The sequence below is a fragment of the Dipteris shenzhenensis genome, chromosome 7 (assembly GCF_047967505.1).
Source record: "Dipteris shenzhenensis isolate YYH24624 ecotype China chromosome 7, Dip_SZ_1.0, whole genome shotgun sequence".
Taxonomy (NCBI): domain Eukaryota; kingdom Viridiplantae; phylum Streptophyta; class Polypodiopsida; order Gleicheniales; family Dipteridaceae; genus Dipteris; species Dipteris shenzhenensis.
In genome coordinates, this window is record NC_141602.1 from 1,525,105 (window position 1) to 1,552,483 (window position 27,379).

At 41.8% G+C, this 27,379-nt stretch overlaps 3 protein-coding genes across 7 annotated transcripts in view; 1 reads left to right on the forward strand and 2 right to left on the reverse strand.

The window, feature by feature from the left end:
* Positions 1 to 3,913, reverse strand: part of RAD9 (cell cycle checkpoint control protein family) — a 37,135-nt gene extending 33,222 nt beyond the window's left edge. For 2 of the 4 annotated variants that reach the window (XM_087376865.1, XM_087376864.1), the window contains exon 1: positions 3,537 to 3,913. In XM_087376865.1, coding sequence (XP_087232991.1) covers positions 3,537 to 3,641 — 105 coding nt within the window. In that variant the 5' untranslated portion in view covers positions 3,642 to 3,913. The remainder of the gene's footprint in view (positions 1 to 3,536) is intronic. The other 2 variants (XM_087376862.1, XM_087376863.1) reach the window with 2 other exon arrangements.
* Positions 3,914 to 12,118: 8,205 nt separating this feature from the next.
* LOC147899796 (uncharacterized) lies at positions 12,119 to 14,226 on the forward strand. The gene is made up of 2 exons (XM_087377059.1): positions 12,119 to 13,726; positions 13,836 to 14,226. Exons 1-2 carry the CDS (start codon positions 12,318 to 12,320, stop codon positions 14,224 to 14,226), a joined length of 1,800 nt encoding a protein of 599 aa, XP_087233185.1. The 5' UTR covers positions 12,119 to 12,317.
* A 705-nt stretch (positions 14,227 to 14,931) lies between these two features.
* Positions 14,932 to 17,547, reverse strand: LOC147899797 (putative glycerol-3-phosphate transporter 1). Of its 2 annotated transcripts, XR_015541304.1 has the most exons (3): positions 16,227 to 17,547; positions 15,257 to 16,066; positions 14,932 to 15,019 (listed from the first exon to the last, which is right to left on the reverse strand). XR_015541304.1 is itself a non-coding variant. In XM_087376920.1 (2 exons), exons 1-2 carry the CDS (start codon positions 17,389 to 17,391, stop codon positions 15,507 to 15,509), a joined length of 1,725 nt encoding a protein of 574 aa, XP_087233046.1. In that variant the 5' UTR covers positions 17,392 to 17,547; the 3' UTR covers positions 15,043 to 15,506. The 2 variants fall into 2 exon arrangements, 1 of the variants encoding a protein (XP_087233046.1); XM_087376920.1 differs by lacking the exon at positions 14,932 to 15,019 and having other exon boundaries at positions 15,043 to 16,066.
* Between the last annotated feature and the right edge of the window lie 9,832 nt (positions 17,548 to 27,379).

The window sequence follows — 27,379 nt, forward strand, 5'->3', positions numbered from 1 at the left end:
TCCAGCAGGAGCCCCCAGACCCTCGTGGCCACATTTGCAGGGAGGAGGTGTGGAGATCTACACCGAGACTCGTGCAGCCCAGCATGAGCGACACCCTTCTCGCACCTTTCACTGTTGCGGAGATGCAGGATGCGGTGAGTGCTATTGATGGGCAGAAATGTCCAGGTGAGGATGGCCTCTCTAGAGCTTTCTTCACCACCTTTTGGGAGCAGATCCACCGACCCTTGCTCGTAGCCTTCCAGCACATCTTCTCCAGTGGGCAGATGCCAGAGAGCCTTGCGACAGGCCTGATTTGCCTCATCCCCAAAGGGGGGGACCGCCAGGAGATCAGACAGTGGCGCCCAATCACCCTCCTCCCGACCGCCTACAAAATCCTCGCCAAGATGATCAGCAGTCGCATCCGCCCCCTGCTACACGACTTGATTCATGACACCCAGACTGGTTTTGTCCAAGATCGCAGCATCTTGGACAACATCTTCACTTTCTCAGAGGCGACAGAATGGGCCCAGCACAGTGGTCAGCACCTTGCCATACTCCTTCTCGACTTTGAGAAGGCATACGACAGGGTAGACTAGTCCTTCTTGGAAGGTACACTCGCTCGGTTCGGTTTCCCAGACGAGTGGATCAGAGGTATTGCTAGCCTTTACAGATCGGCCTCCAGTCGGGTTATCATTAGCGGCAGGATGGGGGAGAGATTCACACTCGAGCGCTCGGTGCGTCAGGGCTCTCCATTAGCGCCTTACCTCTTCCTATTTTTTGCGGAGGCCATGACACACTTCCTTCGATCTCGTACCACTGGTCTTCGCGGGATGCGTCTCCCTATCCGAGAGGATGCTGAGCTGCTGGACTCCGAGTATGCAGACGACACAGCCCTACATGTGCAGGATGATGTCGAGTCACTGGAGCGAGTGAGACTATCCCTAGAGATTTTTTGCCTTGCGGCTGGGGCGAAAATCAACTGGCATAAGTCAGTTGGTTTTCTTACAGATCCGGGAGCCAGCTCACAGTGGGGTATTTTCCTGGGGTTTCGCTGGATCCCCAGAGGACAGACGGCACGTTACCTGGGATTCCAGGTAGGCCTGGACATCACACCGGCTCAGCAGTTCTTGCCGGTCCTAGCCTCCATACGACGGAAGCTTGCTTTCTAGAGCACGGCTCGGCTTTCCTTAGCAGGCAGGGCCCTTGTGGTCAACCAGGTCCTTCTTGCCACTGCTTGGTATGTGGCCTCTTGGTGGTGTTTTTCGAGGTCTTGTGTAGCCCAGCTGAGGAGACTGGTGCAGAACTTCCTATGGTCTGGTTCAGATGGTTCCAGCACCACCAGAGCTAGGGTCGCCTGGCAGAGGGTCATTCTCCCCCACGCAGAGGGCGGCCTTGGCATCATAGATCCAGAGCTGCAGAGTCAGGCACTTCTTGGCAAGCTAGTCATCCGCGGTATGACCCCAGGAGGACAGACGTGAAAGCTCTTGCTACAGCATGGTCTCAGTGGGTGTACTCCCCAGAGAGGGGGTGTTTGGCAACCTTCTGTTCGATGGATCTTCACTTCAGCTCCTTTGACTCAGCCCCATTCCCCCTTCCTCCGTAGCCTCATTTTGGTCTGGAGGAAGTTGCGACACAGCCTTTCCCAGGTTCCCCCTAGCTGCCGAGAGGAGACAGACAGACAGCCCTTGATCTGGAGCAGCCAGGTGACAGATGATACAAGTCGTCAGCTTGGAGAGAGATCCCATATCCCTTGGGCACTCTGGGCGCATGGGCCCGCGCGCTCATTTCGGGTTTGGAGGGACGTCTACAGTCGGATGAGCCCAGGCGAGCTGGCAGCAGCAGTAGGTATGGCATGTGGGATCTAGGCTCGGCGAGCGGAGATTGATGCTGCCATCCCTGCAGGTTGGAGGATTCCCATAGGCACCGGACAGCTCTTCCCGGGAGATGAGAGGTGGCTAGGACAGTTCACTCCACGAGGCATTCCTTTGGTGGTGGCAGGCCTCTTCTCGGATTCTTCGGTACATTTCTTCTCCATCACTGATGACAGTCGCCTACAGAGCAGAGAGGCCATGATCGACCCCCAGCTTCCCTGGCAGCGCCTTCGCATTGTAGGGCTGCAAGGGAAGACTTGGCATATAGACCCCCTGATTACGCAGGACCAGGATTGGAGACTCTGGATATGGGAGGGCCGTTCCTTGTCAGAGGTGGAGTGGGACCCAGGGGAGTGGCTTTGGCCACCGTCGGAAACCTCAGAGAACCCTACCCCCTTCTTTTCTTACAGTGCACGCACGGGTCGGCGTGCTCTTGGGGCTCTCCAGCGTGGGCTACCCACACAGGCACCTAGGTGGTATGCCCAGGGGATATCCTTGGTCTTTCTTCGCACTTTCTGGAAGACTCTTTGGGCTAGTTGGCGTCCGAGGAAGATCTCCTACTTCCTTTGGATGGTGGCACACAAGGGGCTTCCAGTTGGTAGCTGGCTGAGACACATGGGGCAAGAGGGGCATTGCCAGATGTGTCTTCTGGAGGAGGAGTCCCTGAAGCATTACCTTTGGAGCTGCTCGCATGCGCAGACGGTTTGGAAGGGAATCATGGGGATCTTAGCTAGGGCTACACCCGAGCTAGGACCGATCACTTGGGGAGCCGTTTGTTGGTGCAGCACTGAGCCGGGACACCACTTGGCCTATGAGTTCTCTAGACAGGATCCCGTCTTTTTCATCACGCAGGCCACTTGGGCATACATGGACAGCTTCCCATGGCATTTGACAGAGACAGATGCAGGAGCGATGCCTCGGCACCCAGTTTGGGAGATCATAGGGAGCATCACAGGCTGGCATATCTGGCCTTCCAGATGCGCGCAGACTGTAGGAGCTCAGACTTCTTCTACCACCCAGACCCTCGCAGATATCTACAGCACGATCATTCACACGCTCAAGGGTCAGTGGGATCAGATTCAGGGAGAGTCCCGGGTAGGGAAGGAAAAGAGACGATGTTTCCTTCGCGACTGGGACCACCGGGAGTTATTCTTCCAGCACTCCACTCAGAGTCTTCAGTGGCATTACGCCCCTCCACCATGGCTGTTTGTCCACTCTCCGACGATTATGCCCTAGGAGGCTTGTATTTAGCATTTTGACTTCTCGGGCTGAATCCGTTTTGTGATTACAGCCCGCTGGCCTTCAGGCCTTCTTGTACTCTCGCTTTCAAGTAATATAACTAGCACTACTTTTTGCGCAAAAAAAAAAAAACATTTGGTCCCCCATGATTCGCAGATGCCTACAAAGGAATAGATTGCCAAAGCTCTTAAACTTAACAAAATCGCTTAATTGAGAGGTCAGATCAGAATTTGTCAGAAATCCTGCACGGTGTGAAGAAGAGTACGTTACTTTTCATTTTCTCCCAGCCTAGGTATGAAATCGCTATGGCAAATATTAGCTACAAATTGTATTAAGCCAGGCAAAAGAACCAAGAATTAGGCTATTAATTTGATAAAGAAACTGAACGAAACTGAAACACAACACGACAAGATCAAAGTTGGAAGAATAGCGTCGAATGTGACGGACCTTTTCAGGAAGAGCTTCGATAAGGAGTTCGTTCCCGATCCGGGCCAGGCACATGATGGCCCTGTGAAAGGCTTTAATCTGGTTACCAGTGAGCAAGCACTCCATGGCTGTCGTAACACTTTGTTAGGGGAATGTTATCAAGGTCCTTAGCCAACAGAGCTGTGTCGACCAAGCCCCAGCTTCCTCCCTGAAAACCAAGCAATTTCGGGAGCACCTGCCGAGTTCAAACCCGGCTGCATGGAAACGTAGACCATATCGTACACATGGATAAACATAATTTCATCTATTAGCACTGCCCACTAGCAACCAGGTACCCATCTCAAGTCTCACGAAAACCTATTTTTTCAAATTTCGCCAGAGGGCAATGGGCCCAGCACTTGTTCTTTGAGATATATGATACATAGGTTTGGAGCACCAAATGAACATATGAGGATTTTGCACATATAGGGTGGAACACCTACTATATATGGTGGAATAACTACTATAGCAACAACTAGAACGCTATTGAATAAGAAATGTCTAGCTAATCTATGCTTTAAAAAATCTCTATATCCAGAGAACTATCATAAGCTAATAGGTGTATGTTTGTTTTCATGAGAGGGTTTGTGGTCATGATGCCTCTTCTCCATATATAGATGATGAAAAATAAGTGGAGAAATCTATCTTTCATGTCAAACTTAGAAGTGAGTTATTCGAAAAAGATTGGCCATTAGAGCCTATGATGACAACATCATCAATGTTGGGCACCACAACAACAACTATTTCTAGTGCTATTTTTGGTCTATTAAAAACACATACTCATAAAATGATTATGAATCTTGGCATTCCATGCCCATAGTGCATGTTTGATTCCATACCATGATTTGAGCAACCATCAGATCTTGTGCTGTTTGGCTTTGACAACATATCATCCTGCCTATTGGATATAGATTTCTTCATCCATGTATCCATTCAACAAGGCATTTTTAACATCCATTTGATGAGTGGACCAATCAAAAGGACAAGCTATGTGACATGTAATGATAGTCATATTTGCAACTAGTAGGACACGCTAATGTTCTAACTTTAGTCATATTTGCAATGTTACATGTAATGATGGTTCTATACTTGTAAGTTTTACATCCATGGGCCAATCAAAAGGACAGGCTAATGTTGCATGTAAGCTAGTCCTAACTTAAGTCGTATTTGCTACTATTGCAAAGGTGTCTATACCCATAATCTTTGCCTTATTCTTGAGAATACATTCGGCAACTAGTCTTGCTTTGTATTTGTTAATTTTTCCACCTTGTTGATGAGCTTCAACTCTATAAACCCAGTTGCAATACATGGGCTTCTAACATTTGTCTAGTTTTTCATAAAAGCATTATATTCTTCATGCATGATGGCATGAAGCGACTCTCAAATATAGATTGCTTTTGTGAAAGAGGGTGCTTTTTCAATTTCTATAGCCTGTGATTACTTGTTATGATTTAAAATCACCAAAATGTTTACATTATGATTTTCTTCTTCAACTAATTTCCATGTTTCCATGTTATGCAGATGTCCTCATACTAATTTTGATAGTGATCTTGTTCTTGAATCAAATCACCAAAAAAATTTATTAAAAGGACCTTGGTGTTGCTGTTGATGGACCTAAAGATTGATGACTATGTGAATGTTTGCTATGATTATGGGAGGGGAATAAGTACCTATGGCTTGATGGTTCTCCTATTTGCCGGAATTGTTTTCATTTCTATGTATGCCATTTGAGAACCTCTTTCTCTAGCATGAAAAAAAAATTTCATGACTTCTAAGTCTTGCATGAGCATGGTACATGTGATTTCACAAGAAGGTGGTACATCCATGATAGCCATTACTATTACAAATTCATGATAACCATTGCTAATACAAATTCACAAGAAGGTGGTAGATGTGTATTCACATGAAGGCAGTACATCCATGATAACCATTGCTATTATAAATTCATCATGGACTTTTCTAAGACTATTGAGTGCAATCTAAACCAATCTTTCACTTTTGACATCTTGATGTCAATTACACTTTCATCCTAATTTGAGTAGTTCCTTTAGATGATTCGCACTCAATGTTACTAAATAAAGTTTTGTCTCTTTTCTTTTTTTTTTTTTAAATCTCTTTGAAAGATATTCCCAAGTTTATAATTGTCATCATGTACTGTCTCCATCTTTTTTGAAGTAACATTAAACTTCTAGAATTGATGCTTGAACCTTTAAAAATGTTGCTTTGACTGTATTAAGGATCCTCCATTAGTTTGCTCATCTATACCTCCCATCTACTTATTCTAAAAGCCTATGCATATTTTAGTGTTTGTTCGTTCATTTTATGTTTTTTGGGAACTATCTTGACATTAATGGGTAGCGTTTGTTAAAAATTTATAACTTTCACAATACAAATGATATGACCACGATATGGGAGAGAGATGCCAAAAGATATTGGCCGAGCAACTAGGCAACTATAGGGGAGGTGGTTAATTACTAATGTTGCAGGTGATGTGGGCATAAGGAGAGCCACATGAGAAGGAGGAGGAAAAGAAATGGCTAACAAAGGAAGAGAAAACATGAGGGGGAGTGGAGTCAAGAAGAGAGGAGAAGGGTGAGGGGAGGCAAGAGGGGAGCTACGAGGAGAAAAAGGGGGGAAGGGAGAGATGGCAACAATCATAGGAAAGAGGGAGGAGAGCGTTGCACAAGGCGAGATAGGATTAATTTTCATAGGATTTGTTTTTATTTAGGGGTGCTTTAACTTAGCTCAATTTGATCATTTGTAGGCAGAAGACTAATACAAGTAGAACTTTAGTTTTATAGTCAAAGAGTGGACATATTTTCCAAACATCCAAATTCTTCTCTGCATATACATTAAGCTAAGGAAAGAGATAATTGACATGCCTTTATTTTTTAATGAGAAGTTTAATTGATTTATTAGGTGAAAAGGTGGAGTACGAAATTAAGCTAAGGCCAGTGAGATAGCTTTGAAATGTCATGCAAAAGGGGGACTTGAACTCAAAGCCTCCAATAATCACTCACAAGGTCTTAACACTAGGCTACATGAAGTATTATAAAAGAAGTTGAGTATACTTAGGCATATAAATTCTCACCCTCGTAAATAAGAGGGGAGGGGGATCTTCTCCTCATAAATAGAGGGATATCCTCAATATCCTTCCCTTGCACCCCTGGCCTCCTACCTTTTCCATTAATTAGTACATTTTTCAATTATTTTCAATTCGGGAGACCTATTGACCTAGATATAATAAAAAACAAATGAAATGGTGTCTAAAATGGTGCAATGACTATGCTTTGTAATTATGTCAAGAAATGTGCACATGCAGCTAAAAAGATGTCACTATGTTTTTGAAGACGTGCTTGAGGTCCAAATCAAATCAAATGTGGGCTTAAAAAGACCAAGTTTTAACCTATAGAATAGGGTCAAATTTTAGGCAAAAAGATAAGGGGCCTTACATTTAAGACTTGGTGTGATGGACCTTTGTTTCAAGTGACGTCACCTAATTGAGTGAGGTCTAGTTGCCCCAACCAAAGTAGTTTGACCTAATTTAATGAGGTCTAGTTGCATTATCTAGAGTAGTTTGGTTTCTATTCCTTAGCTAACATATGTAAGGTTTACTTAACTATGGTTCATATACGCTAACTATGATTGGGTTTACCTTATCATGGTTGAGTTAGAGATGAGGTTGCTAATGTCGTATGTTGACATGGAAGATAGGTGTTATAGTGCCATGTGTCAGTTAGATAAGGTTTGGGTTATCTTGCTACATGACATTCAATTGGCCATAAATGCCACTTGCTACATGACATTCTATTGGCAATAATGATATGGCAATGTAATCTCCATGGGTCATCATCATCCATGCCTAATAGCTATGAATGGCAAGGAGGTGATTTGACATTGTCATGGCTATCTTACGGGTTCATTGAAGTGTACAAAGATCTTCATCTCTCTCTATAGGTTGCTTGTGCATGCGGATGCTTGAGATATGTGTGTGAATGACTATCATGAGATCAAAACTACACTATGTGTTATGTTTTTAGAGGATGGGTTTGGCTAAACTGATTTATATATATAAGTCTTCATAAGTTATTGTAGCTTGAATGAAGAGAATGTTGATTGCTTTTATAGCCTTCTCCTTAAGTGCTAGGCCCTTCACCTCCAGAGTGCTAATAGAAAGTTGGTATGATGACTTTTGTATAAATGGATACTCAAGTGTGCGTGGTGTGTGGATATTCATGTGTGAGACCATTTGTTTATACTATGGTCTACACTGCATTGATAAAGTTGGTGGAGATGTCATAGGAGCTAGTTTCCGCTATACATTATGGATTTTATGGTTTTCAACCTCATGATTGACTATCATGAGATTAAATCTACACTATTTGTTGTGTTTTCATATGATATTCCTAAATGCATATAGATATATATACCATGAAGTGTATTCCTCTAAACAGGTCAAAACTTTAAAATTAGAAGCTCCGTTAGAGTAGTAGCCTCAAGTTTCCTTAGACTCTTAGTGGAGTGTTGATTTTGCCTCAAAGCCCTTGCTCTTTGCATGCTTTTGTTGGAGTGTCAGGGACTTCACGTGAGTCATTTCACATAAGTCATGTGGTAGAGTGGGCACAAATGCCCCTTCATATACAGGTAGGGGCCGTCACTCTATCCCTACAAGTCTGTTGGCAACTGTGTTTTTTCACAGGCTGTCTAGTCTACAGAACAACCAACTGACATCTAGTCTGAAAATTTACCAAAGTTCCATATACAATTGAATGTAGTAGAACTATGTGGATATTGGATTCTTCATCGATGGATGCTTTTGAAATACAAGGGTACTTGAAGGCCCTTCAATAGATCTAGGAGCCTGTGAATGAATATGTGCCCTTCAAATACTATTGAATGTTAATCTAGATAGCTATGTAGTGGGTACTCAATCTTATCAAGATGTAAGGAAAATGCTTCAGATATTGCATGCCAATCAGGGAAATACCCAATTGAAAACTGTTCTTTGAGCCTAATTTTGTCTTTGAGGACGTAATTCTTAAGGGGAAGGGAATGTTACGTCAGCCATAGGGAATAAAAGGCTAGGGTCTAGGGGGGAAATCCTAGACCTAGGCATTAGTGAATGTGCCATTGTAACTGCCCATTAGAAGGGTATAACGTAAGGTCCTTGAAGGACATCTAGCGCAGCAGTAACATGCCACATGGAGGGCATTGGGCATGGGGGGCTCGTAGAGAGTTCATGCAAAAAGAGAAAACTGGAAAGCTTTCGCAGGGGTCTGAGGATGGTTGAAATAATCGTTCATAGCCCTCATTGTTCGGGTCTCCACATTATGGGTCTATTCCGCCAGTTTATTAATGCACTCCATCTCTCTCATGCAATTGTGATCACTCAGCTCACTCACTTCATTATGCATGTGCATTGATGAAATTTGGTTTGAAGTACTTATTAGGGGGTCTTGATTTGCCTACATGAGTTAGTTTGCTAACATGAGGAGATGCGTTTGCATTTACAAATCCGGATAACATCTCTAAAAGGATAGTTTCCAATGGCTAAAGTATCCACTTTATTGCTATTTGTAGATATACCTATTATGAACAAAAACAAACATCAAACCATGACTAAAATAGTTTGCTGATTTTCTTTCAAAGCATCTTAACCATGTGAAATTATTTATTTTATAAATAAACATGTGCTTATGTACCTTAATGCTACTATAAGAGCTAGTGGCATGTCATATAATGCTTCAAACAATGCTCAAATTTGACCTCAACACTTATTGAAACGTCTTATATTCAAAGACTAAATGCAAAACTATAAAACACCATTTGGAACTCACCGCCCAACCATAGAGCAACCACTTCACACCTAAGTGCCCTAAACTAATAGGTAAAGTTCTTGTTTCTTGCCTAACAGGCACTTGTATTCTTCCACGAGAGAAACTTTGCTCACCAACATGCCATACCTATGGTCAAGATCCACATTCCAAGAATTGACAATAAATGTCCATGACTAAAACTCTCATGACAAAATACTATCTCAAATGAAATCCTTAGACCTCTATTCAAAATGATTTATTATGCTTAGCCTCAACACCTATGACCCTATGTTAGTAGCATTGGCCCCTAGGATATTTGCTTCCTTTAGGCTAGGTATAAGCAACCCATGGTTAGCAAGGGATGTAACATTTAGACTTCCCTACAAAGGGACCTATGCTAATCAGGTCCATTCTCAAAAAGTTATTTCATTTGGTGAAGTTTAACATTTTAAATGTTAGTTAATCTTAGGTTAGTGATTTCTTGTGGTTGTTCAGGGTTTTCTAATGTGTTGTTAGGGTGAGAGTTATATCCTTTTGTGAAGGTCCTTAGTGCTTTTGTCTTTTGTTGGTATCTCTCTCTCTAGAGCTGGAGGCTCTCTTTGACTCTTAGTACAACCCTTGTCCCCACTCAAATTTAATGAATCCATCCCTCTTCCACCCCTTTTCTATCCTCTCTTTTTCACTCATCTACCTTTGCCCATATTCATTTACCTTCATTTGCTTTTCTCTTTTCCTTTCCATTCGATTTACACCATTCCTTTCCTTTTTACAAGTTATTGAAAATATTTATTGAGCTAATTTACACTTACAATAACATTCCAAATGGCAAGGCCTTAGTGGGATTCCCACCTTGTTTTATTTATGCTTTACAGGTTGCTAACATTCCAAAAGTAGAAATGGATGATCACAAATGTAGTGGAGTCATGCCTTGAGCATGAATATTTCTTATTGTTGCATGAGGTCATTTAGTAGTTCCTAAGATATATTCCATCAAATCTCACAAGCTTCATTCAACCAAACTTGATTAATGGATGCTCTCAGCTATACATCTAGATCCCATGCAGTGATGTGCCAATGCCATGCATCCACATTCCATAAGGGAAGTTCTCCTTGAATGCACAAACACTTACGACAATGTAAAGAATCCCCGATTCAAAGAATTTAGCCAAATTCCATACCATTACATTTTGGGACACTATAAAATAAACAGCATATCAAATCATATTTGGTGCCTAGAATTGCCATAATCAAGGATATAGAGTACCATCAATAAAGTCTAATATCATTCCTATTATTTCCAAAAGTAAAGATGTGCATGAAGAGTAGCATCTCTTAAGCGATCAAATAGACCAAAATACTTTCAAAATTATCTACATCCTTTCAAAATACTTTCAACGCCCACGGTATAGTGTTCTAAGGCTTTGTCACGATGCATTCATCTAGTATCACAGGATGTTCACTTGTTAATCTACAAGGGGATAGCATGTGTCCTATCAAGTTTATCATCTTCCTTCGGTGCACAATTGTCTGTAAGATCATATAACAGCGGTATTCAAATGAGTCATACTATCAGTTGACAATATATAATGACAAATGTGAAGTAGGTGTTATACATGTATATACATCATTAGTAACAGCTCCCAGGCTTGGACACTTGACTTACATATAAAGTTATGCTTATTAGATCTAAAGATGCAATCAACCCTGTGAGAATGTGCCAGCTAACTCAACCAACCCACAACTGGGATTAAAAGCTAATCAAGTAAGCAGAACTCACCTATCCACATTGTTTCGAAGAGCAAGAAGGTTCTTGATTTCAGAAGTCTCTTTCTGCAATGAAAAATCTCCTTTATTTGTATCCATTTCCAGATGCTTCCCTACACGCCTAAAATGTAAACCATTTGAAATGAATCTCTGGTGCCCTCAGATCTGAGCATACATACATACATATATGTGTGTGTGTGCGTGTGCGTGTGCGTGCGTACGTGCGTCAGTGTTACGCTGAAACGCGTTTCAGAGCCTAGCCAGGCCTGAAACGCCGTTTCAGAGCCTAGCCAGGCCTGAAACGCCGTTTCAGAGACCAGGCGTTTCTGAAACGCGTTTCAGAGCCCGAAACGTTTCGGGACCCTGAAACGGCTGGCTGAAACGTTTCAGCCAGCCTGAAACGCGTTTCAGGTTGCTGAAACGCCGCGTTTCAGACAACAAATGTTTTTAGGTCTTCAATGTCTAGCGAGATGCGCCGCCAGCCCCGTTTTCTTCCTATTTGCCTCCGATTTTTGCCTCCTTCCACTCCTTCAGCCTCATAGTTTATACTCTCTCCAGAGTCCATCCATCCTCAAGGTTTAGGGGCCCTCCTTCAGCCCCATTCACTCCTTTCCTCTCCTTTCTCTCTTGCAGCCTGCTTCAGCCCTCCATCATCATTTTCTCCCCTCCAGCCCTCCTTCAGCCCTCCTTCAGCCCCCTCTTTCAGCCCTCTCTTTCAGCCTTCTGTTCCCTCCTCTTTCAGGCCCCACTTTCAAGTTTCAGGCTTCAACCCTCTCTTTCAAGTTTTAACCCTTGGCTCTCTTTGCAATTTCAGCCCCCCTTTCAAGCAACAAGCTTCCAAAGTTCCATGGCTTCAAGACACCCTACCCCTGAGTCTCAGTTGGAGGTAGAATTCACCCAATCAAATTTTTGGTGGAGTCAAGTCGATCTCCTGGGTGGCTACGACTCCAAGAAAGGAGGCACTCGCAAGTTCATGTGCAGGCGTTGTGGATTGAAAAGAGGTGGGATTCCTGATAGGGTGAAGGCCCATCTTCTTGGCATCAAGGGAGAGGGGATTACAATATGCACTGAAATATCCGAGGAAGAGAAAGCAAGGTTGGCACGAGAGGTCGAGGCATTTCCTTCCGCGAAGAAAGCTAGGACTATTGCATCCACTGGTGGAGGAGCTACTTCAGGTGCTCATATGGCTACTGCAAAAAGGAGTCCTCTTCCCTCTGCTGCTGCTACTACAATTTCATCTTCTGGGAGTGCACATGTTCTTGGAGCTACAGGTTCTACTCCTATTGCATCTCCTTCACCTCTCCCACCTACACGAAGGCAAAGCACTCTTTATACTGCATGGCATCCACAAAGGAAGGCACAGGTAGATGCAGCCGTGGCCCGTTTCTTTTACTCGAATGGGATTAGTTTCAATGTGGCACGGTCTGCTTATTTCAAGGAGATGGTGACTGAAATTACAGCCTTTGGGCCCACATACACCCCTCCCACTTTTGATGCATTGAGGGGAAAGCTTCTAGAGGATGAGGTGAAGGCAGTAAATGAGGCCATTCAGCCTGTTAAGGAGAAATGGCATAAGTATGGGGTCACTTTGGTAGCAGATGGCTGGAGTGATGTACATAGTCGATCACTAGAGGGTATTTTGGCATATTGCAGAGGATCTTCTTTGTACATACACTCCATAGAGTGCGGAGTACAACAAAAAACATCAAATGTTTTAATGCAGATGTGGGCAGATGCAGTGGAGTATGTGGGCCCGTCTAATGTTGTGCAGTTGGTTTCAGATGGTGAAAATACCAATAGGGCTACAGGTGCATTATTGGAACAAAGGTACCCCCATATTCAATGGAGTTCTTGTGTTGCCCATTGTTTGAATAATTTGTTGAAAGACATTGGCAAATTACCTTGGGTAAAAATTATAATTGATAATGCAAGAGAGATAGTTGGGTTCATTACACGCCATCATTTTTCTCTCTCTTTGTATCGCACCTATGCAAGGAAGGAGCTTTTGAAGTATGCAGAGACAAGGTTTGCATACAATTATGTGATGCTTCGCAGACTCATTGAAATGAGACCTGCTCTTAAGCAGGTTGTGGCAAGCCCACAGTGGGATGCATGGCCCACTTCAAAGCAGGCTCTTGGGATATTGGTGTACGATTTGTGCATAGGCAGCGATGACTTTTGGGCTGATGCATCACACTTGTATGACTTGTGTAAGCCGATTGTCTTGTTGCTAAAAAAGGTTGATGGAGACATGCCTTTTATTGGCAAGGTATATGAGGGGATGGATCGCATGATAGAAAATATCAGAGTGTTAGAGAAAGATCCCCACAGGTTGAAAGAGCTGGAGGAGTTGGCTGTGACTAGGTGGAATCAGTACTACTCTCCCATTCATGCGGCTGCATTTGTGTTGGACCCAGAGTTTCAACACAAGGCAACTGCACAACAAAGTGATGCAGAGGTGGTCCGTGGTTGGAACCTCACTCTTCAGAAGATGGTGCAAATGCCAGAGGCTCGCCGGACAGTGAAGGACCAGCTCGCCAATTACCGCAATAAGGAGGGCATATTTGGATGGCCAGATGCCCAGCACGACAGGTAATCCTAACTCATTTAAATTCTTAAATTTTACTATTTAATGATTCATAATTTTCAGATTTCATGAGCTTTGCCATATATCTGAATTTTATGATCTTTCAAATTTCAGATTTCGAGTTGGGTCTGTTACATGGTGGGAGGATTATGGAGCTGATTCCCCACAGCTGCAAGCGCTTGCCATTCGGATTCTCAGCCAGGGTTGTAGCTCCTCCTCTTGTAAGCGCATGTGGAGCAGCTTTGCCCACATCCATACAAAGAAGAGGAACCGTCTCAAAGCACACAAGGCGAACGATCTTGTCTTTGTTAATGCAAACTTGCGTTTGCTTAACAGGATGAGACAAGAGTACACTCATGACAAGTTCATTGGTTTTCATAAGCCTGATGACACCCTCACTAATGATGATGAGGAGGGGGAGGATGATGACGACGACGACGACGACGATGAGGAGATGGCAGTGGAGGAGGAGGAGGAGGAGGAGGAGGAGGAGGAGGACTCTTGAGCAGCTGAGCTATCTAGATTCGAGAATCTAGATACTACATTATGGATTTTGATCATATCATCAGTGATGTAGCGGTTGGCCTTAAGGCTTAGAGCCTAGGCTTTTGGGAATCTGAATTTTGTACTTTTGACTCTTGAGTCTTGAGTCTTGACTCTTGACAATGAGACATAATAATATATGAATCATATATTATATTGCCTTTGGCATTTTGTAACTTGTCAATCTTCAGCTTTTCTCATTGATTTCAGATTTGTCATTTATATTTGTAATATGTATTGCTCACTGCTAAGTTAACTTCTAAGCTCCAAGTTCTAAGTTATAATTTGTAACTTGTTCTAACTTCTAACTTCTAACTTCTAAGTTCTAAGTGACATTGTGCCATGTGGTAAGTATTATGCACTATATTTTAAGTTACAAATAGGCTGTAGGCTGTAGCATTCTAAATGTGTGTGTTCTCATCTCCAAACTCCATTTTGTAAACCTCCCTTGCTGACGTGGCGTTTCCCCGTTTCAGCCCTCCCAGAAATCCCGAAACGTTTCCGTTTCCGTTTCCGTTCCCCGTTTCCCCGTTTCCGTTTCCGTTCCCCGTTTCCCCGTGCGTGCATGTGTTGTCATGGTACGATTCAATACAGGCTTGCCAATAAAGGGTAGGTATGCCATAGGGTGTAGCCATTTTTATGACTATTCAAAGAGTACCTAGCTGTTTAGGCAACACAGAAATAACACAGATTTTTATCAGAAGCAAGTGCTGATTCAGAGCCAGAAACTCCAGGCCTTATTTTATTTGTAAAACCTGCAGATATCAATGTCAAAAATCAGTAATTGCATTTTGCATAGATTGCATAAAGAGCCGCATTTGGTCTAAAAATGAATGGGCGAAGATCGTCTTAACTACTTTACAGCAATACATTCATTCTCCACAACAATAAAAGCTAACTTAGACTGGCATTCAACAAGACAATAAACGTTGAAGTATGGCACTTAGGAACTGTACAAAGAACCATGCAGAATACCAATACCCTTATAGCACCTGTGTAGCAGAGCTGGTATGATGGACAAGGAGTATTGAGTGCCACAAAGGCCCTCCAGGATCTTGGCACTATGCAACTGATGAGTCTCTATAATGTTTCGACTTTGTTGCAAGCACAATTCTCTTCATCATTTGTCTGTAGCTTAACAAATCCTCTATGGCTCTGTCACGTACAATATTGGTAGAAGAGTTTAAAGATCCAAAAGAAGAACATACACATACATACATGGCCACCTTCCAAAGTAAAACGTTATTCCACCAAGTCTGCATGTCTCAACCTCTGAATGGACATGTATTTCGACCTTGCTGCATATTCTTTTGCTTCTTCAAAAACGAGCCTTGTCAAAAGCAATCCCGATATGGTTGCCGATAGTATCAGCATAACAAATACAGAATTCCATCCTGTTTTGGATAGGTAGCCTGTAACCAGTGGTCCTAGGGCAGCTCCCACCGATCCAGTCCCATCTATTATAGCCGTCACAGTTGCCAGAGCTCTTGAATTGCCTTTCAGTGTCTCATGTGTGCCAAGATCAGCTGAGACTGCTGTAGTAATAAGAGCATATGGTCCATTCACAAACACTCCAGCAAGGAACAACAGGATGACATTTAGCCAGAGTGACTCACTGCCATACATGCGGTACAGTAGAATTGCAGGTAGAGCACTATAAATGAAAGAAGCTGCAATAATAGCCCTTGTGTTCAGCCTATCAGAAAGATGCCCAGCCAGAATGCCACCCAGTATACCACCAATATCAAAGACAGTCGAGAGGTTCCCTGATGTAGCATCAGAAAGATACTCACCTTGTATCTCTGCGAGTTCCAAACAAAATTCAGTTACAAGCTTTGCTGTTGAATCATGAATACAAAAGAGCTAATTGTAATGCAGTTCCCGCTGTAGTATTTCTTTTTTTCTATGTTCAAATGTTATTGCACAAAAAGGCTCAATACTTTACAAAATATATGCACATACCCGTGTGCCTGATGTAAAAAGGCAACCAATATAGGAAAGTATAAGCCACTAGCTTTGCAAAGAAAAGGCAGAAAGCGAAGGGGACCACCCCTGGGATGGCCCAGGCCTGCAAGAAACCCACAGCAGTGCCATCCTTAGGATGAGTGGCTGCATCCTTGTTCAATCCATTGGACACATCGTCCTCAAGAAGTGGTTGCTTCTTGCCATCATCTTTTGCATCGTTTATCAAAGCCAAGGGCTTGGCAGCCAGTTTTGAGAAACCCATTTCCTCATCAGAAAATCCTTCTTCCTTCTCGTGTTCCCCGCCTATGTTACTATCTTCTAGGTCCCAGTAAGGTGACTGCAGTCCGACTATCTGAGGATCCACCACCAGAAATAAGAAGACCAAAACACCCCCTCCTACCATGGATATGGCAGGAAGTAAGAAGGACCATCCCCAACCATGCTTCAGCACAGCAGACGCCATCAACGACCCACAAATATTTCCAAATGAGGTATGGGCATTCCATACACCCATAATGAGACCCCTCTTCCTTTTTCCAAACCAATTGGCCACGACTGTAACAACAGACGGCCATCCAGTGGCCTGGAAAAGGCCTCCAAATACCTGCACGATCAAGAAGTAGCCAAACCAGTGCACGTTTAACCAGTAAGCCAGACCGAAAAAGGACAGCATTATGCCACTGCCGACCATGCCGACAGCAAGGAACCAGCGAAGGCAAACGCGGTCGCCCAAATGTCCAGCAAAATACATCCCTAAGGCATAAGACGTCAGAAATGCGACATCCACCTCTCCCAACAGAGCAGTTCCCGATTTCCCGTCGAAAGGAGCCCATCCACTTTGCATAGGATAAGTTAGGTGATTGTCTAAACTGGCATTAGTTGGAATTGCTTGCAACTTTTTAATGAAAACCATGTGTAGAGGCCAAGGAAAAGGCACGGATCTGCTTGAAGCCCGTAAAGTTTGCGAATCATCATCGGAATCAAGAATGTTCTTCACAATGCTGGATGGCTTCCTCGATGCGTGATAGAGAGCATAAGCAACGAAAGTCAGAAAAAGAACGGAAGCCCTGTAAGCTCTAAAGCTTACTTCTTTTTTGTAGAGTTTCCTGAATAGCTTCACGCAGGGGGGAACCGATCCTTTGCAGAGCTTTGAGCTATCCATTTGTGAGAGGAATGAGGGTCCCGAAGACGAATTGTGTGCACTACTGAACCCTATGCCTGAGGGTGAGTCGACCGTAAACGATAAAGCCGCCGGCCTGAATTAAGGCGCGTCAATGCTTTGTGATCGACTCATTCTCCATTGTCCGTCGCACCGACACAATGCACACACTGCACATGCAGCAATCTCTCGCGCATTTTTTGGTGGGACCGTCCACGTGAAGCCCCGCGTTTTTTTTCTATTTTCCTTTTTTTTAATAAAAGGCCGGGCCCCTATATTCCATCTCCACGTCACAAAGAGAAAGAGCTCGCTAAAGAGCACTTCAATACAAGGTAATAATAAGGTGAATGATATTCAAAGGGCCTGCCCAAAGAAATGGGTGCGGAGATGAGAAGACGACGGGCAAAGAAAGGCACAAAGAGGGGAGATGATGGGACAAAGAGAAAATTTGAGAAACCCAGAGGGGAGGTGATGGGATGCAGAGCAAGAGATTGAAGGAAGGTGGTGAAGTGATGGTGCTAGGTGGAGTTGTGTGGCGGTTTAAGGCAGTGGCCTGTTGGAGGTAGTTAGAGCTGCCAAAAGGGTTGATAGCAGTCGCGCTTCACCAATTAAAAAGAAGCGAAATTTTGTATTTAAAAATAGCTACTAAGTTAAATAAAAAACTTTGAAGTTGTTGATCACAGAATAGTATATATGATGTGAGGAGCAATAAGTCATATATACTATTCTGTGAATGTGGTGTAGTATATATGACTTATTGCTCCTCACATAAGCAATGAATGAATGTGGTGTAGTACTTTCTCTTGGTACATGATAAAAAATTTCATAAGTTTTGAATTGGCTAAATTCATTATCTCTTGGTTAATGAGAGCTTAAGATCTCTTAAAGAAATTTCTTTTTACTATGATAATACTTGATGAATATCCAAGAGAGTACTCTTCACAACTCTACTTGTTGACTCGGAAAGTCAAATACACAATTGAGGCCAGTTTCCAAGCAAGAAGGATGTTATGGAATTGTATTTCCGATATTCTCTTGCTATGGAAATTATTTTATTTTAGTCAAGTGTGACTATGGCAAAGTATTCCATAAGAGCACACTAGACATGGCGAGGGTCCTAGTGGATGCTTTGTGGGATTTAGTTGGGGACGCCTAACTACCTATGTTTTGCTAGGCTAGATGGTTAGTATTGTGGCTCGTGGGTGATTCCATGTTAATACTAATGTTGCTAGTGTTACTAGTGGTATTGCAATTGGTCGTAAGGTGTGCATTTTGATGTCTATATATCAAGCGTACAATTGTGTTGGCATTAGCTCATCAATTAATTGTAACAACTAACAATTGGCAGTTTGAGCACAAATGATGAATTGAATAACGAGGAACGGAGATGGTGAAGGTGTTTTGGATTGATCGAAGTATCGAATGGTTGCCAAAGGCCATGGGCCATATTATAAAGAAATGAAAACTAAGCCACGGGCTAAATTATTTTATTGATTGTGGATGAGGCATATTAAGATTGTGATATTTTAAGCTCATGGAGCTATGTTGAGCAATCCCTCTAATTGTGAACAATGAATGCTTTTGGATGTACTATTATTGGCTCTTTGCTTTTTAAAAATTATAACTGTAAATACTCTAGATGGGAAGCAAGAGCCACCATCTAGGGGGGGGCAGATTGGACCCCATGCAATGTCACTGTCTCTTTCTCTTCTCTCTCCCACTTATTTCCTTGTTCTTGGTTTCTATGGTTTTGGTAAATCATGAATTTGTGAGCATGTTTGATTTTCAGTTTTTGTAACAATGGTATCAGAGCCTGGCTACGCTCTGACTACAGGAGGCAAGCAATATGATTTTCTCCTATCTGATGACATAGTCGTTCTTAGAATGTTCTTTCTGATTGTTTCAACTACTTGATTGCTAGGTTTTGAGTTTGTATGAAAAAGTTATCAAAGATGCTTTGAAAATAGATGTTACAATTGCGATTGATGAAAATGTCCCACGCTGTCTTGTTCAAACGAATTGGTAGAAGCAGCCTTTGGACAGGAAGATGAACAATGACAACCAGAGATGACTTAATCTTAGGGCATGATGATAGAAAAGTTTCATATTCTTATAGAATGAATGATATTTGAAGTAATATAGTAGCAACATGTGATTTCAAGAATGGAAGTCATATGAAAATCGCAATAGCGATGTCACTCTCTATGCAAAACACCACAACTATTTAATTTTGAAGAAAGCAATAGGACGAAATCAAGAATCAAGAGTGGCAGATGAAACAATGACAAACAGATGCACTATATGCATGTTATTGCTTCGACAACAATCGTAATTTCTCTTGTCAGCTTAGTAAACACAATCACGCATACAAGTGTTGTGACGAGACGACCAAGGCATCTCTAGATACATCTTTTATCCTTCTTCTTTCTTTTTGCTTAATTTCTTTTCTAAAGTTACATATGATGAAGTCAATATGAAAGAGAGGCTCCGTGAGGAATCTCTCACAAAGTTATCAGACCTGACGATTGAACGGGAAGCAAAAGAAAGCTGATTGGGGCTCAACCAAGCAAGCAAATATTTGGAAGGACAAAGGAGATATGTATCTATTCCCATATTTTGATTTTCCCATATTTTCATTTTTCTTATTCTCATAGAGACAAGAAATAATGGTATGGCAACAAAAGGGAATAATTGAATCTATAGAAGAGTGATGGATCATAATAGCCTACATAGGATCTAGGATAATCTAACTGAGCTAAGAGGTTGTTATGATTAAATAAGTATGATTATGTGTATTGAGAAGGATGAGATGACGTATATCATGTGGTATGTATGAAATAAGAAATACAATTACTTAGAGGGCTCATAGCTTGCTTGAGCAGATGCCAATCCTACCTAAGTTGTAGATAAAAATTATTATTATTGTGTGATACATATGGTATGCTTTGATAAAGTGTTCTGGTAAAGTGAACTGAATTGGAGAAAATGAAAGAGAAGAAAAATCATATGATATTTTTGCTAAGCAAGAGGGAAGGCATGATTGTTCACTAGGCAAGCCTTTTGCTCTAGTAATTTCTAAACAAATTTATTTTTATAGATAATGAAAAACAGTTGGTATGTCAAATTATGTCTTCTATGTATTTTCTAGCAACTGAAGAAAATACATATGGGATCAATACTAGCTACCAAGTCAAATAAAAAAGTTTGACATGTGATTAGACAATGACATACATATACCCTTCTACTGATCACAAAATAGTATATGTGACTTATTCCTACTCACATCATAATGAAAAAGAGTTATGCTTTGTATTGTTATTATTTCTCAATATCATACTGTTATGGGACGTATAGATATTGAGGAATATGACAAATATAATGCTTGGATTTGTACCAAAATAACATAAGCAATGAATGAATGTGGTGTAGTACTTTCTCTTGGTACAAGATAAGAATAAAAATAATCTTTCATAAGTTTTGCATTGGCTAAATTCATTATCTCTTGGTTAATAAGAGCTTAATATCTCTTAAAGAATTTTTTTTACCATGATAATACTTGATGAATATCCAAGAGAGTACTCTTCACGTCTCTACTCATTGACTCGAAAAGTCAAATACACAACTGAGGTCAATTTCCAAACAAGAGGGATGTTATGGAATTCTATTTTTGATATTCTCTTGCTATGGAAATTATTTTATTTTAGTCAAGTATGACTAGGGCAAAGTATTTCATAGTAGGAGCACACCGGATGTGGCAGGGGTCCTAGTGGATGCTTTGTGGGGTTTAATTGGGGACACCTAACTACCTATGTTTTGCCAGGCTAAATGGTTAGTATTGTGTCCCGTGGGTGATTCCATGTTAATACTAATGTCACTAGTGTTACTGGTGCTATTGCAATTAGTCGTAAGGTGTGTATTTTGATGTCTATATATCAAGCATATGATTGTGTTGGCATTAGTTGGTTTGATGATTCATCAATTGATTGTAACAACAAACACACTTGGTAGTTTGAGTACAGATGATGAGTTGAATAATGAGGAACGGAGATGGTGAAGGTGTTTTGGATTGATTGAAGTATCGAATGGCTGCCAAAGGCCATGTGCCATATTGTAAGGAAATGAATATCAAGCCATGGGCTAAATTATTTTATTAATTGTGGATGAGGGCATATTAAGACTTGTGATATTTTATGCTCATGGAGTTATGTTGAGCAATCCCTCTAATTGTGAATAATGGATGCTTTTGGATGTACTATTAGTGGCTTTTTGCTTTTTTTAAATTATAACTATAAATAGTTGGGGTATTGGAAGCTTCTAAATCTCCCTCTTTTTTCTCCTTTTCTATCCCTCCTCTCATGCCAATTGCATCTTCTTTTCACTAGCTCAAGAAGCTTTTAGCTTTGTCTCCTTAGACATTATAATCCTAGTGGGTGACATCTTGGTCTAGCCATTAGAGGGCCTTTTATGGCAACTTGCATGATTGCCAAAGCCATTACAACTTCCCCCTTCCCACAAGACAAGTAGTAGGTGTAGATTGTAGTTCATTCTTTGTAGGATAGAGCATTGGTGGGTAGCATCATAGGCCTCACACCCAAAAGGGGCTAGGTTCGAGCTCTAGGTGAGCTTTGTACTAGAGGGTGACCACATCCAAGAGGTCACTATCTATGGGATGGGTGTCTTTCTTCTCTAGGAGAGTTCTCCCAATATCACCCATGTCACAGCAAAGCAAAGTCCAATTTTTCACAACGTAGATCTATCCCATAATACCAGGGGCACGGATTCATGGTCAATGACATGGATTTGATGCACCATGTGCCTCAAGCCTTGGCCTTCTGAACGAGTATCGCTCCATTTTGTCTTCTATTAGAGGGTGTTTTGGCACTATGCTAGAGTCTCTACCCACAATAGCCTTGATTCTAGTAGATGACAAGGACCCTAAACTTAGGATGATACTAGAGTGCTCAAAGTCTCTAACAGAGAAGATCTTCCTCAAGACCTTGGAAGGGGCTCTTTTTATCAAAGGCCAAGATTTCTAGAGTCTAGGGGCAATGCCTATGCTACAAACTGATAGGAATATTATAAGATCCTAGCTGTATAGTACAAGTAAAGCCACCATCTAGCTGTTGTCTCTTGCATAGTAGTGGGATGGCCATGCAATTAGACCTCTGCACTAAGATAAATAGTAGCATGCAATCCAGAATCTTTAGGTTGACCCTTTTAAAAATAATTGGACTTGGGTGAATCAGAGAAAGTCCATCAAGTGTGCCATGAAAAGCCTCAAAGATGAGCATGTTTGCTACTAGCAAATAAGGGTGTGACCCTCACTAGCCCCACACTGCAATAGGAGCAGGTTGAGTCCCCCCATGTCAACCTCAAACACGTGAAGGGGAGGTATTCTTTGATGATGTAGTAAACCCGATTCCCTCGACCACCCCACTTGTCTCTCAACCTCATTCCTAAATCCACACCTAGATTAAGCTTAGGGGAGGTACCCCTTCCCATCCCCCCTATCCGCACCCACCCCCCACATCTCCACCCCTTGATCCCCTCCACCCTCTCCTTCTCACACCTCCCCTCTCTCCTCTTTGGCCTCACCTCCTCCCCCCCCCCTCCACATTATGGTGAGTTCAACATCACCCTCACTACCCATCCCCCTCCTGTCCCCCCTACTTCATTTTCACCCCCATCCCCTCTTATTCGTAGCCTCTTCCTCCACACCCTCCCTAGGACTCATGCCTCTACACATGACTCGGGCCAAAATTTGGCTTCGTCGTCTCAATCCTATCGTCCTTTTCAAAGGTAAGGGAAATACTCCCTATGGCTAGCACAAGAGTATCCTTTCCCTCATACTTTAGGGCTGAAGCCTCACCCAAGATATCCCCTTCCACCATAGGGTTCTAGGAGCTAGGGACCTGGAAATATTTAGACATTGTAGATGACTCCTAATTTCTTGTACTAGAGGTGTCATTTTGGATCTTATAGCCCCAAAATGAGTTCCATTGCTACACTTGGTAGCCCATACCACTCTTTTTGGGGCTTCAACTTTCCTTCCACAAGGGAGGATTAGTGAAACCCTTGATAATGAGGGATATGGTGTTTAGGATGATGGAAGAGTGGTTGGGGCAATAGGGGATGGAGCTATGAATCACACATGGACATGTGGGTAATTTCCAATTAATTGATGAGGGAGATCGAGACCTTGCAATGGTGACAATGTTTCACTTAAGTTTGGACGAAAGGCTTAGGCATGTTGCATATAGCTACAGAATTAGTGCACCAATCAGTTGGGTGTGCCAAACCTACTTTTTGATGTAGTGGGTAGTGAACGTAGGCATTGAACCAATCACACCTAGAGCATGGCCTCATATGGACATAAACTACTCACCATCCATGCCTCCTCCAAAAATATAGGAGTCTACATTTGTTACACATGCTTCCATGCATAGAAAGAGCCTTATTTTCCACACCCCCCCCCTGATGAGTTGGACCATTTTGAGTTGTGACATGCACCTTCCCTCTCCTTCTCCCACTCCTTCTCCCCTGTCCCCTTCTCTTGAAAATTCACATTGCTACAACTGTGAAATCCATTTGTGTGACACTCTTGGACTATATGTGCATACATTGCTCCCACAAGGAGTAGCATGGAGTAGGAGGCTACAAAATTCCTTCAATATCCCCATGACACATGAGTCATCATCAGAATACACATTTTTGGCATTGCTATTGGGGAGTTCAAGGTATGCTTTTGCTTGCATATGCTTCTTCCATTATCTCCAATTTCCAAAGTGCTTGGTTTTGGTGTTTTGAGTGAAGGATGAGTTGAGAAAAGGAGGAAAGTGAGAGAGAGGAAGGTAGGAAGAGAATCGAGTTAGTTCTTGATGCTTTTTAAAGTTTGAAGGTGTGCAAATCTAGGATAGAGTAGAAGGAATCATTGTTAAACCTTGTATGCAATCCCATCCCTTAGAAAAATATGACATGAGATGATTGGGTGGATGTTTTGAGGTATTGGGAATGACAAGCAATCTCTTTTTGGAAGAAAACACTCTATTTTTCTCTATACTTGCTTATTTTTTGGTTGTTTTTGGTTCTTTCTTGTCGCTTCATGTTTGTTAGTAGGTAGATTAGGTAGAAAAGCACTCCAAACGCTGCACAGAAGCTCTAGATACTTTGTTGCTATTTTTCTCTATACTTGGCTTGTTTTTTTGTTGTTTTTAATTCTTTCTTATTGCTTCATATTTGCTAGTAGGTAGAGTAGGTAGAAACGCACTCTCCAAGCACTCCAAACACTGCACAGAAGCTCTAGAAGAAAACACTCTATTTTTCTCTATACTTGCTTGTTTTTTTGTTGTTTTTGGTTCCTTCTTGTTGCTTGATGTTTGTTAGTAGGTAGAGTAGGTAGAAAAGCAGTCTTCAAGCACTCCAAACACTGCAAACAAGCTCTAAATGCTTTGCAAAAGTCTGAAAATTCCATCCACCACGGAGTCTGTGAGAGATAAGCTGGGTTAATCCTAACCCAGCATACACAACCCATCATACACTCGACTACTATGTAGGCTACATTAGTTGTTGAACATGCTGCATAGGTTAGCAAATGACACTATAACATCTACTGACAAACTGACGCCTGAAAGATCTACCACCTAGCATAATTCATGCACCAAATCTGATCCAAAACAAGGGTCAACCTTAACCTAGCACACATGGGGTTAGCTACATTAGAACCAATGCATGCTACATTAACCATAACCGAATGCAATGCTATAATACTTCTGTTATGGAGGTGCTCCTAATAATGGGTAAAGAGAGGAAAGTTTTTCAAATCAATGCAATAGCTCTATGTAGGCAATTTTGGTAGCAAAACCCAAAAAGCTTCATGAAATTTTCATATTATTGATACTGTCATCTTTTCAACCATTTTGGTAGCAAAACCCAAAATGCTTCATGAAATTTTCATATTACTGATACTATCACTTTTTCAAAAAAATACTTAGTATTCATCATTTTGAATATTTTCCCCTACCTTTAGGGATAAGTTCCTAATAATATATGCTTTACCAATCTAAGAGTCATTTAAATAACATGTGACCGTACATATTTCTATAAACATTAAGGTATATCCTCAATAGTGTGAAAATATGAGGGGGATAAAATTTTAGTGAAGCTAGGCCATCCACATGATAGGGTGCATAGCCTAAACCATCATGTACAAAAGGGCACCCAAAGTAAGTCCACTCTATTGTTTCCCTATGTCCAAAATGGTAGCCACAAGCCACCTATCTTCAAAAGGGTGGCCCTATATCTTAACCTTTGTCCAAAAGGGTCCACATGTCACCTTATTTTTGTATTATGTTGAAACGGGACACCCTTTTCTCTACCTTATGCCTTAAAGAGTGGCTATACTCCGCGTTGTTTCCTTCCCCTTGTCCTTACATCTGATATGGTTGGCCTTTAGGTGGTTTGAGAGGGTGGCCAATGAGACCCACACTATCTAGCCGTTATTCTCTAGTGTATGAAGAGATTGTGGAGAGAAGCAATATGATCAAGAATCCATAATAATGAAAGAGAAGGAAAATACAAAGGTTAGATCGCATGGTAAATCTAGACTAGATGCATAAGAAAATGTATAACAATTTAGACATAAAGAGTGCATCATCATTACTTAAAGCAAGCACTACCCTTGGAATGAATTGATTTGTAGGATTGTGACATATAGCCATTATAGCATCCTCCCAATTATATGCTAATCTTTGGTCCATCCACTCTTGCCTTAAGCACATGTTCATGTTGTTCAAGGTTCTTGACTTCGATCTATGACATTGTCTTGTGCATGTCATTGCACTTTATAAGCATTATATGTTCTTGAAATGAGTCTTAAGGGGGGGCGTGCACAACAGATTTCAAGCTCGTCGCATTTGATCCCGTTCTCAGCTACTACGAATGCTCGTGATTGTTGTTCTGTTAGGCACTGGGAGAGAACTCAACTTGGTGATGCACCTCTCATAATTGAGCACAACCTTTGACACTAGGGAGCACTCAACTTTGTGATGAGCTCTAACACACTGAGAGCATGTGTTAGTGTGCTGGAGCTCACCACTAGATTGAGTTCCCTTCCCATTGTCAAAGTTTGTCTGTCACATTTGATCCTGTTCTCAGCTATGAATGTTCACATAATCATGGTTCATATTCAAGGTCATTGTGCAAATAGAAAATCATGTCCAAGAAGGCTTGAATCATGGAAGTAGATACTGTATAAGGACATGTTTTTATGAGGACCACTATCACACTTGTTCACTAGAAAGATGTTTTTTGATTTTTGGTCCATAACCCTAAGGATTATATATTCTCCTTCAAGCTCTCCACCTATTGTGTGTTAGTGGAAACTATTTAGTAGCTCAAACTCTTTATCAACCTTAATGTAGGCAACCTATGAAAGAGACACTCTATATGCCATTCCATGGATTTGAGAGGATACCTTTTTAAATTCTCAAGAGCTAAGGTAAATTGTGATCCATTTATAGGGACATCATGCATCTCAACAATATTGTACATCTTCACGATGTGTTTCATTGTGGCTATCCTCTATCAGGACTAAATTGTGTGGACATTATGCTTGGATCTCAAACATTGTGGCTATAGATGCATTTGTCTTAGATATGGCATCGAGTGAGAGTGAACACAATGGGAGCAAACACAATCAGAGTGAACATAATGGGAGTGATAGTGATGGGCATGCACCTATTAAATCTAACACATCCCACAAAAAGAATTTAGCATTTCAGACAAAGTCCACAAGTAATTAACATAAGATTTTATAGATTGGAATTATTTGGTTGCATAGGAAAACTTTTGGCAATAAGTGCATAAGATTTGATATAAAGGCGAACAATCAAATTCGAATATGTACTTGGGAGGTTTAGAGTCTTGTGCCATTTTTGTATTCTTAGTTATCGTTAGCTCAATGTTGTGTTCCTTTTGAAACTGATATTGGTTT

Coding starts and splice junctions, on each gene's coding strand:
- LOC147899796 (XM_087377059.1), top strand. CDS start 12,318: ATGGCTACTGCAAAAAGGAGTCCTCTTCCCTCTGCTGCTGCTACTACA. Junction 13,727..13,835: donor CCAGATGCCCAGCACGACAG/GTAATCCTAACT, acceptor TTCAAATTTCAG/ATTTCGAGTTGGGTCTGTTA.
- LOC147899797 (XM_087376920.1), bottom strand. CDS start 17,391: ATGGATAGCTCAAAGCTCTGCAAAGGATCGGTTCCCCCCTGCGTGAAG. Junction 16,067..16,226: donor TTTTTACATCAGGCACACGG/GTATGTGCATAT, acceptor TGGAACTCGCAG/AGATACAAGGTGAGTATCTT.